The sequence below is a fragment of the Mauremys mutica genome, chromosome 9, assembly GCF_020497125.1.
Source record: "Mauremys mutica isolate MM-2020 ecotype Southern chromosome 9, ASM2049712v1, whole genome shotgun sequence".
In the NCBI taxonomy this organism is placed as follows: domain Eukaryota; kingdom Metazoa; phylum Chordata; order Testudines; family Geoemydidae; genus Mauremys; species Mauremys mutica.
This window is the reverse complement of record NC_059080.1, coordinates 3244564-3257317: the sequence shown is the minus strand read 5'-3', so window position 1 is coordinate 3257317 and position 12754 is coordinate 3244564. Positions and strand designations below refer to the sequence as shown.

The window sequence follows — 12754 nt, the reverse complement described above, 5'->3', positions numbered from 1 at the left end:
ATGCGGATCGGCCAGGCACGTGTTCCCGCCCGGCGTCAATGCCCTCCTCATGGCAGGCATGAAGAAAAGGTTTTGGAAGCAGGATGCCAGGGCTTGTGTTACAATAAGTGCTAATGGGGATGCTCCTGCTGCCGGCTTATTCCAGGTCCAGACAATTCCCCAGTTTACACAATCTCTGCTTATCAGGAATGCGCAACGGCCACGTTCTCCCCCGTGGAATCACAGCTGGACCCAGCTCTGTGGAGCCAATGGAGATGCACGGAGCAGAGCATAGGGGGGTGGAGCCAAGGCCCCACTCACTGCCTCCCCCTGCACAGCAGCCCCTGGGGCCAGGGACCTGCCCTGGGGTGGGGAGAGAGTTCCCACGTAGGGGTAGAGCCCAGTCGCAATCTAGCGCCGACCCTGTCTGGGTCAAACCCGCTCTGATCCCGACGGATCACGCACCACCGGCAACTGCAGCTCTTCTGCTCGCCTCCGCTTGCTCTGCGAGTCTCTCGTCCTCCCAAGGCCTCTCCCGCGTTATCTGTCTGTGAGCTCTCGGGCACCGACCGCCCCCTGCGCTGCGTCTGCACAGCACTTAGCTCCGAGCCGGGCCCTAGGCATGACCATCTTACTCTCCAGAGCAGCTCCCCGGAGACAATCGAAGAGATGGGCAAACAGGGTTTGACCTTTGGTCTCTCTGTTTCTTCAGCTGTTAAGAGGAGATAATAATACTTCCCTCCTCCATCTGGGTGCTGCGAGGACTGATGCTTGTGCGGGACAGCGAAAAAGGAAAGTCCTGTTACAATATAGGGGAGTTTACACTGTTTTATTCTGTATTTGCTTCTGGTAATGCTCTGTTACGGTCACTACATTTTACCTGCTCTTTTTAAACACAGATCACCATTTTTTAAATCTAGATTCTCGTTAACTTCCATGGCCGGCTCTCCCAGATATCTTAGTCATGTCTGTCCAGCAGAGCCAGCTCGCCTCCGTGCGCAGCAACAAAAACCTTTTCTCATTGCTCGTTACTTCTCATTTTCCCAATTTCTTCTGGCCCAGTGCGGCAGCTGCTGATTTTAAGGGAGTTTTCTCATTCACTTCAGTGGCAACAAATCAGGTGCTTAAATCTCCAATGGAATTTGTTTTAATGGGCTGGAAAATTGTTAGCTACTTTGGTTCCTGAAGACATATAATTTAAAAGATTTACTGTTACTAATGTTACTATTAGATCAAGCTGGGTTTTGTCAGGAGCCCAGGAGGCGTGGGGCCAGCTTGCTCTGAACCCCTCTTGCAATCCCCTGACACAGTGACGGAGCTCAGGCCAAAGGGAGAGAGCCTTTCTGGAAACGAATGAAGTCAGTTCCACACAGACGGGCATGAGTCCACGGCTGTTCTGGCTGAGCTAAGAAAACCCTGTCTGCAGCTGGAGAGCAAATGGCCTTCCCCTGGGCTGGTTTTGCTGCTATTTAATCCCCATCTCTGTCCCAAACGACATGAGTAGCTGTGCATGTTGCAGCAGCTTGCGCCCGCTTTGCCTGGGGTAAGCGATTACTGAGATAGCAGGGAGTGGAGGACTGGACCCAAACCGGTCACTAGTAAGTCACTTCCATTTTAAACCATCCCTCCACAGACACCTCATTGTTCAGCTGATCACAACCTTCTCCAGGGAATTCAGCCCTTCTGAACAAACCAGCTGAGCACTCCTCCTCTCACCCAGGGCGGGGCCCTCTCCAGTTCCCAGGAAAGCCAACGGGGGCCTTTGCCCCCTACCCCCGAGTGCTCAAGCCACTGGGCTCAGACACGCTGAAAGTCACATGGGGGCCCAGCAGCTGTTTGCTCCTGCCCGAGGTGGTGGCCACAGCACATCAAGGATTTACTCTCACTTGGGCTTTGCTTGTGTTTCCTTTGTTCGGGAGCAGAGCACCACGGTTTATGGGCAGGACCTGCTGGCTCAGCCTGCGCCGCCTGGGGCTGGCTGCATGGAGGCTGAGGGAGAGGTGCCAGAAGCAGCTGGAGCCCGGGTATGTTGGGAGAACAGGAGAGAATGAGAGAGCTGGGGCACTAAGCTCTGTGCAACAGCTGCCCTGGAAGAGAGAGAATCTTTTCCCCTCTGCCGTTGCTCCCCCGAGAAGCCCCCAGAGCTCTGATATTGAATCATCGCTAGATCAGCAGGAAATTAATAGGGCCAGAGACAAAGCTATTTCACGTGGCATCAGGAGAGGAGTCAATGAGGGTGAGAAAAGGGCCGGCAAGAACAGACTAGACACTATTAGAGAAACAGCAGGAGCCAGGGGAGTGCTGGGCAGAGCAGACTGAGCTGTGAGCAAGGACCCTGGGACCAGGAAGGGAGAGCGTTGATTGGTATCTTTAAGGTAATGAGAGAACGAAGCCAGATTGGCCATGGAGGGAGGCAGCTGCAGGGAAACAGAGAATTCCCAGCATTTCTGGAAAGGCAGCAGGACACAGGAAGGCGTGTGAGTTTGCTCCTGTGCTCTGGAGAGAATGGGAGCAAGGAGAGGGATTAACCAGGGATCTGAAAACACTTGCACCTGAAAGCTGGTCGCTGTCCAAATGATTTATCGGACGGGATTGCACTGCCCAACCACAGAGATTTTAAAAGATTCTCACCATTTTGCCAAGACATTTGCCAATAATAATAATGATGAGATCATTTTGCAACCCTGTTAGAGATAATAAAGCAGCGTGTTAGGCTTTAAAGGAAATACCAAAAAAGCCACCACGACTTATATTAGAACTGAGCACGTGGGGTCCGAACACCCTCGATCTTGGGGGGGACTCTACCAATGGCCCCACTTTCTACAATGGCCTGGACCAACACCCCAGATCCAAGCGCCTCCCTGGCTATTGGGCGCTTCCAATCGGGAACAGAATTTCTCATCAGTGCACGGTACAGTCACCAGCGCTAGCCAGAACCAAGGAGAAGAGTCAGCCCTCTAGCCTCTTCCTTTTACTAACAGGAACAGTCTGTTCAGACCCCCTCGGTAGCAATTCACCGGAGTGCACCCACTGCCGGGATCGGGGTTCCAGAGCCTTCAGCCATTCAAAACAACGCTGAAATCTCATCCTGGCTGGCAAAACATGATGGGACATGTACGTGCAGGGGTGGGAAGGGCCCATGCCCTCCTCCCTCCTGTCCCTAGGTGCAAGAGAACCGCAGCCGACCCGAATCCTTCTCTCTAAGAAGCTGTGGTGAGACACTCAGGTCAGGCTCAGGGCTCTGCTTGCTCACGTGAACGCAGCCAGGGCTAAGCTGCCTAACATGCCTGCCTAGTAAACAGGGATGGTAGGTGCCTTTAGGTGTCTCTGTGGCACAACTGGGCCGCACACTCTGCTATTAACTGAAAGGCCGGTGGTTCAAGCCCACCTGGGGACATTACTCAGGCTGTACGTCTCGACCATTTCTCTTCGCTGTAGCGCAATCAGTCAGCAGCAGTATGTTCAGCTGTTCACCAAAAGGCCGCAGCGGGCACTGCCAGGGGTTGGTGTCCCCTTCCGGATCCCTGATTTTGAACCTGTACCCTCATTTCTGACCCTGTTTTCTCATTAGTTGTCCCCCATAGTTGCTTGAACCTCAGGTTTGGTAGCTCCTCCCCTTAGGCTGGGGGAGGGGCCTTCAGAGGTGGGCGGGCTTGCGCCCTCCCAAAACTCAGCAGGTGAATGCAGCCAGCAGAGAGAAGAAAGGCCCTCTGGGCTCGCTGGGGCGAGATCTCTTCTCAGCCAGGACAGTCAGGTTCTCAGCTCCCGGGGGCAAGTCGAAACGGTGATAGTGAGGGAGAAGATTTAGCACCTTTGGAGAACCAGCCCCAGCTTCCAAAAACACCACCCAGGGTCCATTCACCGGGTCCTGCACCGTCACGGCCACCCACCAGCCTACTGCCCGCCTCGGCGGCCTGGGGGTGGAACCTCTTGCAGTAGCAGAGAGGGGCCTCGATCCCACACACAGGGCAGAGCTGTGAGGGGGCAGCAGGAGGCCAGGGAAGGTGGTGGTGGTAGCCAGGGGTTTTGCCAATTGGCGAATTTCGGAGGTGGGGTGGGGGGAGGTGTTTTGCTGTTTCTAGGTGGGACCCACGCTGAACGGCACTAGGGGATGTGATGTTAGCAGTGCTCACTCGTACCTCAGCAGTGCTCCTACACCCCTTCTGCCCCATGCTGCTCTGGAGGCCAGAGCAAAACTACCCCTCTGTGTTGCGTGAATCGCCTGAGAGCACAGAACGGCACGTGACTAACGCTGAGCTGTTCTCCAATACCCTAGCTCACCGTGGCCCTGAACCAGGAAAGCATGTGATTAACTTTCAGCAGGTGCTTCGGTGCTTTCCCGAATCCGGGTCTCTGAGCGGCCTTACCCTACGAGTCACCCCATGGAGGTCAACGGGACCACCCCGGGAGCAAGGTGCTACTCAGAGTGAGTAAAGGTGGCAAAATGTGGCCCTAGTTATTTTGATGTGTAGGGGGTGGGCGAAATCCTGGCCACGCTGATGTGGCAGGCAAAACTCCCATTGATTTCAATGGGCCCAGGATTTCACCCTTTGTAATGCAGCTGTTTGCTGTCAATATTATACCAGTGTAGTGACTGCTCAGACCGTAAATCCTTCAGGGCAGACCCCACGTCCGCACATCTGTCTGTACCAGCCTAGCACACAGCCAGCACTGTCGGCGTTCACAGGGGGTTAGGTTATTACAACAAGGGTTTATGCCGTTGGAAGGTTGTTTTCTTTGCAGAGAGGCTCTCTCGTGTACTGTCTAATGAGTGTAAATCCTGCAGCCAATCATACAGATTAAACTGAAAGAGACGCACAAAGAAAAAATAAAATCTTTTTTGCCTCTAGTCAAAGCCTCTCTACCACCACCATTATGGGCCGTTTTTGTCTCTTACTTTGTTTCTGTTGGAAACTGAGCCCCATGTACAAACCGAGCCCAGACTGGATCAAATGAAAATGACCTTCCTTTGGCGTTCTGCCAGTTCCCTAATAGCTAGGGGCCAGGGAGCACATCTCAGGCATCTACATAGCACCTGAGAGAGCAGATGCATTATTTAATCTGGCAAAAACCCTCGCAGCCCTCTGCCAGCAGAGATTTTCACAAATGCGTGTGCGTGCAGACACGCGTGTGCATGACCACCCAGGCGTGCTCAGGTAATGCATTGCACCGTAGACTGAGGATGAGGCTGGCTGATGTTTCTGAATGTGTTGCTGCAGCTGCTGGTTTTCAGCTAAGATGCTGTATTACACCCATGACTTATTTTATAAATCCTTAAGGTGACGTACTGACTGGATCTTCAATTCATTCCGTGACAGAACGATATGAAGAAAAGTAGGAGTAACACTGTCAGAGTTAAAATTGCCACCAGATGACTATTTTTGGCAACACTGTCAGGGAAACAGTTTGTCTATATTTGCCCAAATTCCTGCTTTCCTGGTGATATATTTTACTTCTCTCCCCTACACGGGACAGCACCTTTGGAAGCCATTAAATCTACTCCCCCATCCCTGCACTGACGTTATGGCAGAGGCCCTGCTCCTTTAGAATACACTAGAGTTCACAAGGGGAATGAGATGCATGAACTTTGTGGCGTGGTGCTGAAATCACGATGGTCTCGCTTTCACAAAGAGAAGGAGATTACCTGGGGTAGCTGATGGGCTTTCCTCAGGCAGAGCTCTGTACCTTTGCTGCCTATGCAGCATTTTGGATCCTATTCCCACTGGGGACTTTCACATTATTAAACTAAGTGGGAGGCTCTTTGCCATGGCCAGCAATATTCCCCGTGGTGAAGCCAAGACTCATGTGCTCCAAAGCGGGGAGCAGATGCACACAGAGGCCACTGCCACGGTCAGCAAGAACCTGTCTGCAGACCATGCTTGGCAAGCCTGATCCACGTCTCCCTATAACTCCTACAGCAGAAGTACCCAAATTCTACCCTGTGCTCCCACGGCTGTCTGCAGGTTTTCCTGTGTGCAATTCTTCACAGCACCGAGCCGGGCTGGGCCAGAACAGTCTCTCCTTCCCTGTTGGCTGGGGGACTCCCCATCCTGAGCACAGAGGGGAAGAGAGACCCTAGATACTATGATACTAGCACTTGTAGGACAGATAAGCTCAGCCAGAACAATCCTTGCCTGCATGAGACCAAGGCTTCCCCTTGTCCCTGTGTCCTGGCTCGGCTTCCGCAATGCCTCCCCGGCCGGTGTTCTCACTTTACACCCTGGGTGTGAGGCTGCAGCCCAGATGGCAACATGTTACTGTCTGGGACCCCAAGATTTATTTCGCGACCAAACATTCGGTTAAGAGGGGTTTGAACCACTGAGCACTTTATCTTAGCCCTGCTGTTCCCTAGGCAGCACGGTCTGCCATCGCATGCCATTTATACCACAGCCCGACCACTAACTAAACACAGCAAGAGCATGAAAAGGGTGACCTTGTTCAGAAGTGATCCAGCCACTCGTTTACAGACGGGCAAACCCAGGGAATGTTAAAGGTTGTAACTGATTCAATCGCACCCTCCAGCTGTGTGAAAAACCTCAGGCCTGCAGAAAGAACGAGGGTTCCCGTATGTCTGCACTGCCCAGAGTAGTCAGGGCTCTTTGGGTTTTGTTCTTAAGGATCCAGCTTGCCTTGGGGGGGGGGTTCCCCCAGACTATTTTTCTCACCCCTCCCTGATGACTGTTTTCCTCTGCTGTGTGGTGTGAGAGAGACAGAGAAGCCAGAGTTATGGAAGGGGAGAAGCAGCTTCCATATGCTGGCTAAGGGTTAGAGGAGGTGAAATGACGTGGGCTGAGAGTTCTGTTCTCTCCTATCCTAGCCACCAAGATTATGAATGTCCCAGGCTGTGTTGTGGGCAGCCCTTTCGCCTCTAGAGATGGGGATTACAGCCCATTTCACAGCACAAGTAGAAATAACTTTGGTGGCCTTATCCTAGTGCCTAGTCAAAAGGGCAAAATCCCCCACCTGCCTCGCCCAGTCCAGAACTGCTCCCACACTGCGCTGGTGAGAGCCCAGGACTGGAGGAGCAGGAGCTGGGGGAGGAAGCTGGAATTACACCTGACGGTGGCTAGTGCAGTATTCAGCTCCTCCCTTTCACAGGCCTGGGGTGAACGCCCAACCCCACTGAAGGGAATGACACAATGCCCATTGACTTCGCTAAGGCAGGATTTCACCCTGCTTCACACACACAACAAAAGGAACAACACTCATTCCAACTCTCCCCCTACTAGCTAGGCTTCACTAGAAGTGAAAATAGAAACAATACCACCTTAAAATCCACCAGTGCAGGAACACTACGGGTGCTGTTTAACCAACACACTACACAACATGAGACACACATGGAGATTAGCCTACACAGGGGTATTTCTCAGCAGTCCCTGTCTAGTTGGAGTTATGTCGTCTTTTGAGCAGTGTCTATTCCACAATAAAACCAGACCATTCTCCTGCTGCTAAAAGCTCTGTACATAAGAACGGCCACACTGGGCCGTTACGGGGTCAGATCCACTTCCCAATATCCTGTCTTCCGACAGCGGCCAGCGCCAGGTGCTCTGTAACCCTCAGTAAGATGTTTGCCTTTAAGCCTATTTGCAGAAGCTATGTGACAAAGAAACATTCCCCAAGTGATGGAGGCGAATTAGGCTCTCCCTGGTGTACCCACGCAGTTAGCTCCTCCAGGAGGATAAATTTAACTCTAAGGCACTGTGTATTTTCTATTCTGGGGCCTGATCGATGCTCACTGGAAAGACTCCCGTCAGCGTCGGTGGACAATGGGCCAACTCCCTGAGTATGACTGTCCTTTATGGACCCATACAGTGGTTCAGTGCTAAGACTGAGCTGAAGACGGTCACAGCTGCTTAGACCAGCGAGGGAGGGCAGTGATTCGGAGACTGGATTACTCCAGGGCTCACAAACAGAAATTCTCCCAGCAGCTGGTGGAAGAGGCATCCCTTCGGCTGTTCTGTGCTGGGTGGGAGTATTGAACTCAGCTGAGAGCTCTGACTGGCTAAACCTCACTTCCTGCATTATAACTGCACGGCACTGGATGGATCTTTACACTCCACGGTCACTAGCCTGAATCTGGCCTGGTTCAGAGCATCCAAAAAGGTTTATGTGACAGTGAGGTCTCAGGCTAGTTGGCACCTCCCTGGCTGACGGCCTCAGACAGGCCTAGGATTATAGTCACTGAGGTGCTGGATCAGCCCCGGGTTTGCCGAGCTAGGCACGGTTGGAGGGCTGTGTAAGGAAGCAGGCACTGCCCCGGCCCATGCTGTACCTACTCTGTACTCCAAGATAGCAGCTCTCAGGACTGGTGCCTTTTACAGGACCTGCGAGCTGTCCCAGTCCCTCAGGCTCGCTGTGCTAAAATGAACTGTCGCTGGTGCCGGAGTCCAAATGCAGAACCCGCCACTCTGAGCCCGTGATGAGAATCTCCTCGGAAAGTTGTTCACACGGGTAGTGCTGGAGGAGGCCAGGTAAGTGCGTTCACACCATTCCCAACAGGCACAGCGTGAGCCAAGCAGCTCCACATTGTGCTTTGCTTGTACACGAGGCCGGGTCATCAGCACGCATGCGGGAGATGTTATGGCTCCCGAACGTGAGACGATTCCCCTGCCCTCTCAGCACCTCCTCACCCCAAGGCCCTTCAGGCTTTCCCCTCGCCACTGCTCCCGGCCAGGTTCTGCTCTCTGCCTCTCTTCCTCCTCCTATCGCTATGGGCAATCTCCCCTCCCAAGCTAGGTGAGTCTCTTCCCTCGCGTGACTGAGTGCCTTGCTCCCAGCCAGAAGCAGAGTGCCAAGTCCCAGGGTGAAGGTGGCTTCAGTTCATGGGACTGTCCCAAGGTCAGCCTGGGACTCTGGTTCTGACCTAGTGTTAGAGCAACATGCCCCCGTACCGGAGACCCAACTTCCAGCCTTGGCTTTGTTTATCCCGGCTGCTCAGCTGTCAGGAGCTGGGCTCTCTGCAGAGACAGCAGGTCCCCGCCCTGTGGAATCGAACTCTCTGCGCCCCCAACACTTGGCTGTGAACACGCAAACCAATTCCAAAGATGCATTAATGGGCTCTGGGGCACGTGTGTGTCAAAGACAGAGAGAGAGAGGTGAGCCCAGGGAGCGCGTGTATGTACGTGCGAGCCAAGGGGGTGGGGATGCAAACAAAGAACATGCCAGATGGGTGCTGAACATCATTACTGGCTCAGGGACTTGGGTTTTTTCTCTTCTCCTCTCTCATCCATTGTCTGTTTTGCTGGTACGTCCCCGAGTGCAGGGACTGTGTCCTCACTGGGCTGTCAGGTACCTAGCAGACTATCCACGGAGATAATCACAATTTTAATGAGAAAAGTTCCATCAGCTTTAATAAAACTTTTGTACATCTGACTTGTTCCTGAAAAACAGTGAGCAAAACGAACGGGAGCCTGCTGAGAAACCCAGATTCAACATGACGCTGGAATTGCTGGGTGAAATTCTCTGGCCCGCGTTCGGCTACATTATTATAATGCTTCCTTCCGGCCTTAAAATCTCGGAGTCTGGGGAGATATTGTTAAATTCAGAGATCTGAATCTTGGCCGCTTTGTTTTTAAAAGATTTGTCTAAAATTCTTCATTTATGCCACAGATGTTGTCTGTCAGGTTAGGATTCGTAGAAATAATCTGTACTGAGACGTGCCTGCACAAACTGTACTTGTATTGTTGTACATAGGCTCGAATAGCGTTCTGTCAAGTTCAAGGTCACACGTAATTGTCTCCTAACATAATTCAAAGAGGAACAGCGCAGCAAATCAAATTACGGCCCAGAGAAGCTTGGATCTGACCCTAATGTCAAATGCTGGAGCACCCACAGCCCTGCTGTTAACGTTCAGTCCGTAGCCTACACACTCAGTAGGGTATAGAGTTCACGACACGCTCCCTTTCAGTAGCCGGCCCAGGGCAGGGCAGCTAATGATCCACCCAGCGGACCAAATTAGGTGATGGATCCTGGTGACATGCCACCTGAGACACGTTGCACGCACACTAAAAAGTGAATACAACAGAGATATCCAGAGTACGGGGCTGGCAGGGACACCCTGCCCCCCAGGGCTAGAGTACAGGCTGTCTAAGAGGAACACAATATCCCTCTGGTTATTTTCTAAAACTTAAAAGGAACAAGCAGCGCCTCTCGACACTTGATCTTCTGTGACTACAGAGACCTCTGGGGACTCCTCGCTTATACCAGGGCATCTTTCTCTGCTTCTAGCCCCCTCCCTCTCTCTGTACCACTGCTGTGTGTTGTCGATCCTAGGCTGTGAGCTGCCTGGGGCAGGGACCACCTCTGTGCAACGTTTGCTCAGTGCCCAGGACAAGGAGGCCGGGACTGCTTGGAGCTCCCACCATAGAAATAACAATCCAGAACCGTGAGGAGAATAGGTCACAGCGGCGCCGATTCCTGTGACCCTCACACAGACTAACAGGCCACTGGGCGTTAGCTGGGGCTGCTCCACAGAGCCCAGCAGAGCAGGGGGGCTGCAAACCAGGCCCGAGAGGGAGCTTGAGGATGTAAGTCACTCTCTGACTATTAGGGCTCCTGGAGAGGACAGGGGTGTAGTGGGTTAGAGCAGGGGGTTGGGAGTCAGGACGCCTGGGTTCTATCCCAGTTCTGGGAGGGGCATGGGGTGTAGTGGTTTAGAGTGGGTGGGAGTCAGGGTCTGTCCCCAGCTCAGGGAGGGGAGCGGGTGTAATGGGTTAGGGCTGGGGTGGGAGGCTAGAAGCCAGAACTCCTGGGTTCTGTCCCCAGCTCAGGGAGGGGAGCGGGTGTAATGGGTTAGGGCTGGGGTGGGAGGCTAGAAGCCAGAACTCCTGGGTTCTGTCCCCAGCTCAGGGAGGGGAGCGGGTGTAATGGGTTAGGGCTGGGGTGGGAGGCTAGAAGCCAGAACTCCTGGGTTCTGTCCCCAGCTCAGGGAGGGGAGCGGGTGTAATGGGTTAGGGCTGGGGTGGGAGGCTAGAAGCCAGAACTCCTGGGTTCTGTCCCCAGCTCAGGGAGGGGAGCGGGTGTAATGGGTTAGGGCTGGGGTGGGAGGCTAGAAGCCAGAACTCCTGGGTTCTGTCCCCAGCTCAGGGAGGGGAGTGGGTGTAATGGGTTAGGGCTGGTGGAAGCGTTGGGAGCTGGGATTCCTGGGTTCTACCTGTGGCTCTGGAAGTACAAACACACACAGTCCACTGTTTCCAATGGGCAACACCCCTAACCAGCTCCCTCACAGCAGCCTCCATCCCATGGAAGAAACCACCTCAACTCACACCTGGCCCTGCAACAACCACCCAGGAGTCACCGTGGACAGCAGGACACAAACAGCCCTGCGCTGAGCAGGGCAGGCTCCCTGACACCCCCACAGACCCAGCGCCACGGACAATGCGTGCCCGGCGGGGCAGGAGGAGGTGGCCTCTCGTTGATGTCTGGGTGTACTGAGATAGTGTCCAGGGCCCCCATCAGGAAGTGGGGGCCCCGCTGCACAAGGCTCTGCCCCACAGAGCTCCCAGTCGGAGCGTGGCCAACACCAGGGAGGGGAAGTGCAGTGAGACAGGGGTGCAGCAGTGGGTGGATGGATGGTGGTGAGGGGGAGACGGGTGTGAGTGCCTGGTGGGTGGGTGGATAGACGCCGGCTGTTTTTCTAAAAGATCTGCTCTAGATCAGATAGGAATGATTCCAGGGCACTCCTCTGGCCAAGACTAGAAGATCACAGCCGTCCCTTCTGGCCTTAGACGCTATAAACCTAATGTGGGGGCAGATTGTCCCACCTCTGCCTAACGAGAGGTTCTGGCCATTCTCACAGCTGAGATGCTGGGCTCAGTGGCCCGGACCACTGGTCTCCCCCAGCCTGGCGGCTCCTGCACGAGCGGTGGGGCTCAGGGAAGGGACACGGCAGTGGACGGAGGGCCCTCAGCTGAGCTGAACGTGGGCCCCCGCTGGCCGTGGCAGAGCTATTGGCCCCTGTGCCACACAAACCTTTAGAAAACCTGCCCAGCCCGGGGACGGCGGCGAAGAAACACGGGTCCTTCCATGCCCGTGCCCGTGCCCGGCTCGAACCCCGGGCTCCCTGGGGAGAGTCACCCTGCAGCACCCCGTCCCGAGAGCACGTCACCCAGCTCTGCCCGGCTGCTGGGCCGACCGGGTGGCACGGGCTGGGCTCGGCCCAGGCCTCCCAGCGCAGCCCCATTGCCACGCAGGGTGGTGCCTTCCCCCCGGGGCACTGGGCACAGCGCCGAGGGCACCGGCTGGGGGCACCGCGAACCAGGGACCTGCTCGTGCCCACGGGCGGAGCCGGGCGCTCGCTGGCCCAGGCTAACTTGTGCTGTGCGAGCCCAGGGCACGCCCGGGTAGCGGGGCCAGGGGGACCCAGGCAGCCCCGCCCGGGGCTCGCTTAGCGGATCAGCAGGAAGCGCCAGCGCCTCCCCGGGGCCGAGCGGGGCGCGGCCCCACCCCACCCGGGGGAGCTGCCCAGCGGGCGGGGAGGGGCTCCCCCCACAGCCCCCGCGGCACAGGGCAGGGGCAGGGCCTGGGGCCCCCGGCCCGCCAGGGCGCCCCCTTCCCGCGCCGCGCCGCGCCGGGCCAGGCGGGGCAGCCGCTGCCCGTGCGCCCTGGGCGCGCCCTGCCCGTGCGCCCCGCCCGTGCGCCCCGCGCTCACCAGCAGCAGCGAGCTGCGCACCGCCTCCGAGACGCTCTGCCGGAGCTCGGCCGCCGTGCCCGGCTTGCTGAGCCGCTTGGTGAATTTCCTCACTTCGGCCATGGTGCCCGGCCCGGCTCGGCTCGG

The 12754-nt window shown here is 55.4% G+C and overlaps 1 protein-coding gene across 4 annotated transcripts in view; it reads right to left on the bottom strand.

The window, feature by feature from the left end:
* DOCK11 (dedicator of cytokinesis 11) overlaps positions 1-12754 on the bottom strand; it is a 114419-nt gene extending 101665 nt beyond the window's left edge. For all 4 annotated transcript variants that reach the window (XM_045029544.1, XM_045029546.1, XM_045029545.1 and 1 more), the window contains exon 1: positions 12629-12754. In XM_045029544.1, coding sequence (XP_044885479.1) covers positions 12629-12730 — 102 coding nt within the window. In that variant the 5' untranslated portion in view covers positions 12731-12754. The remainder of the gene's footprint in view (positions 1-12628) is intronic.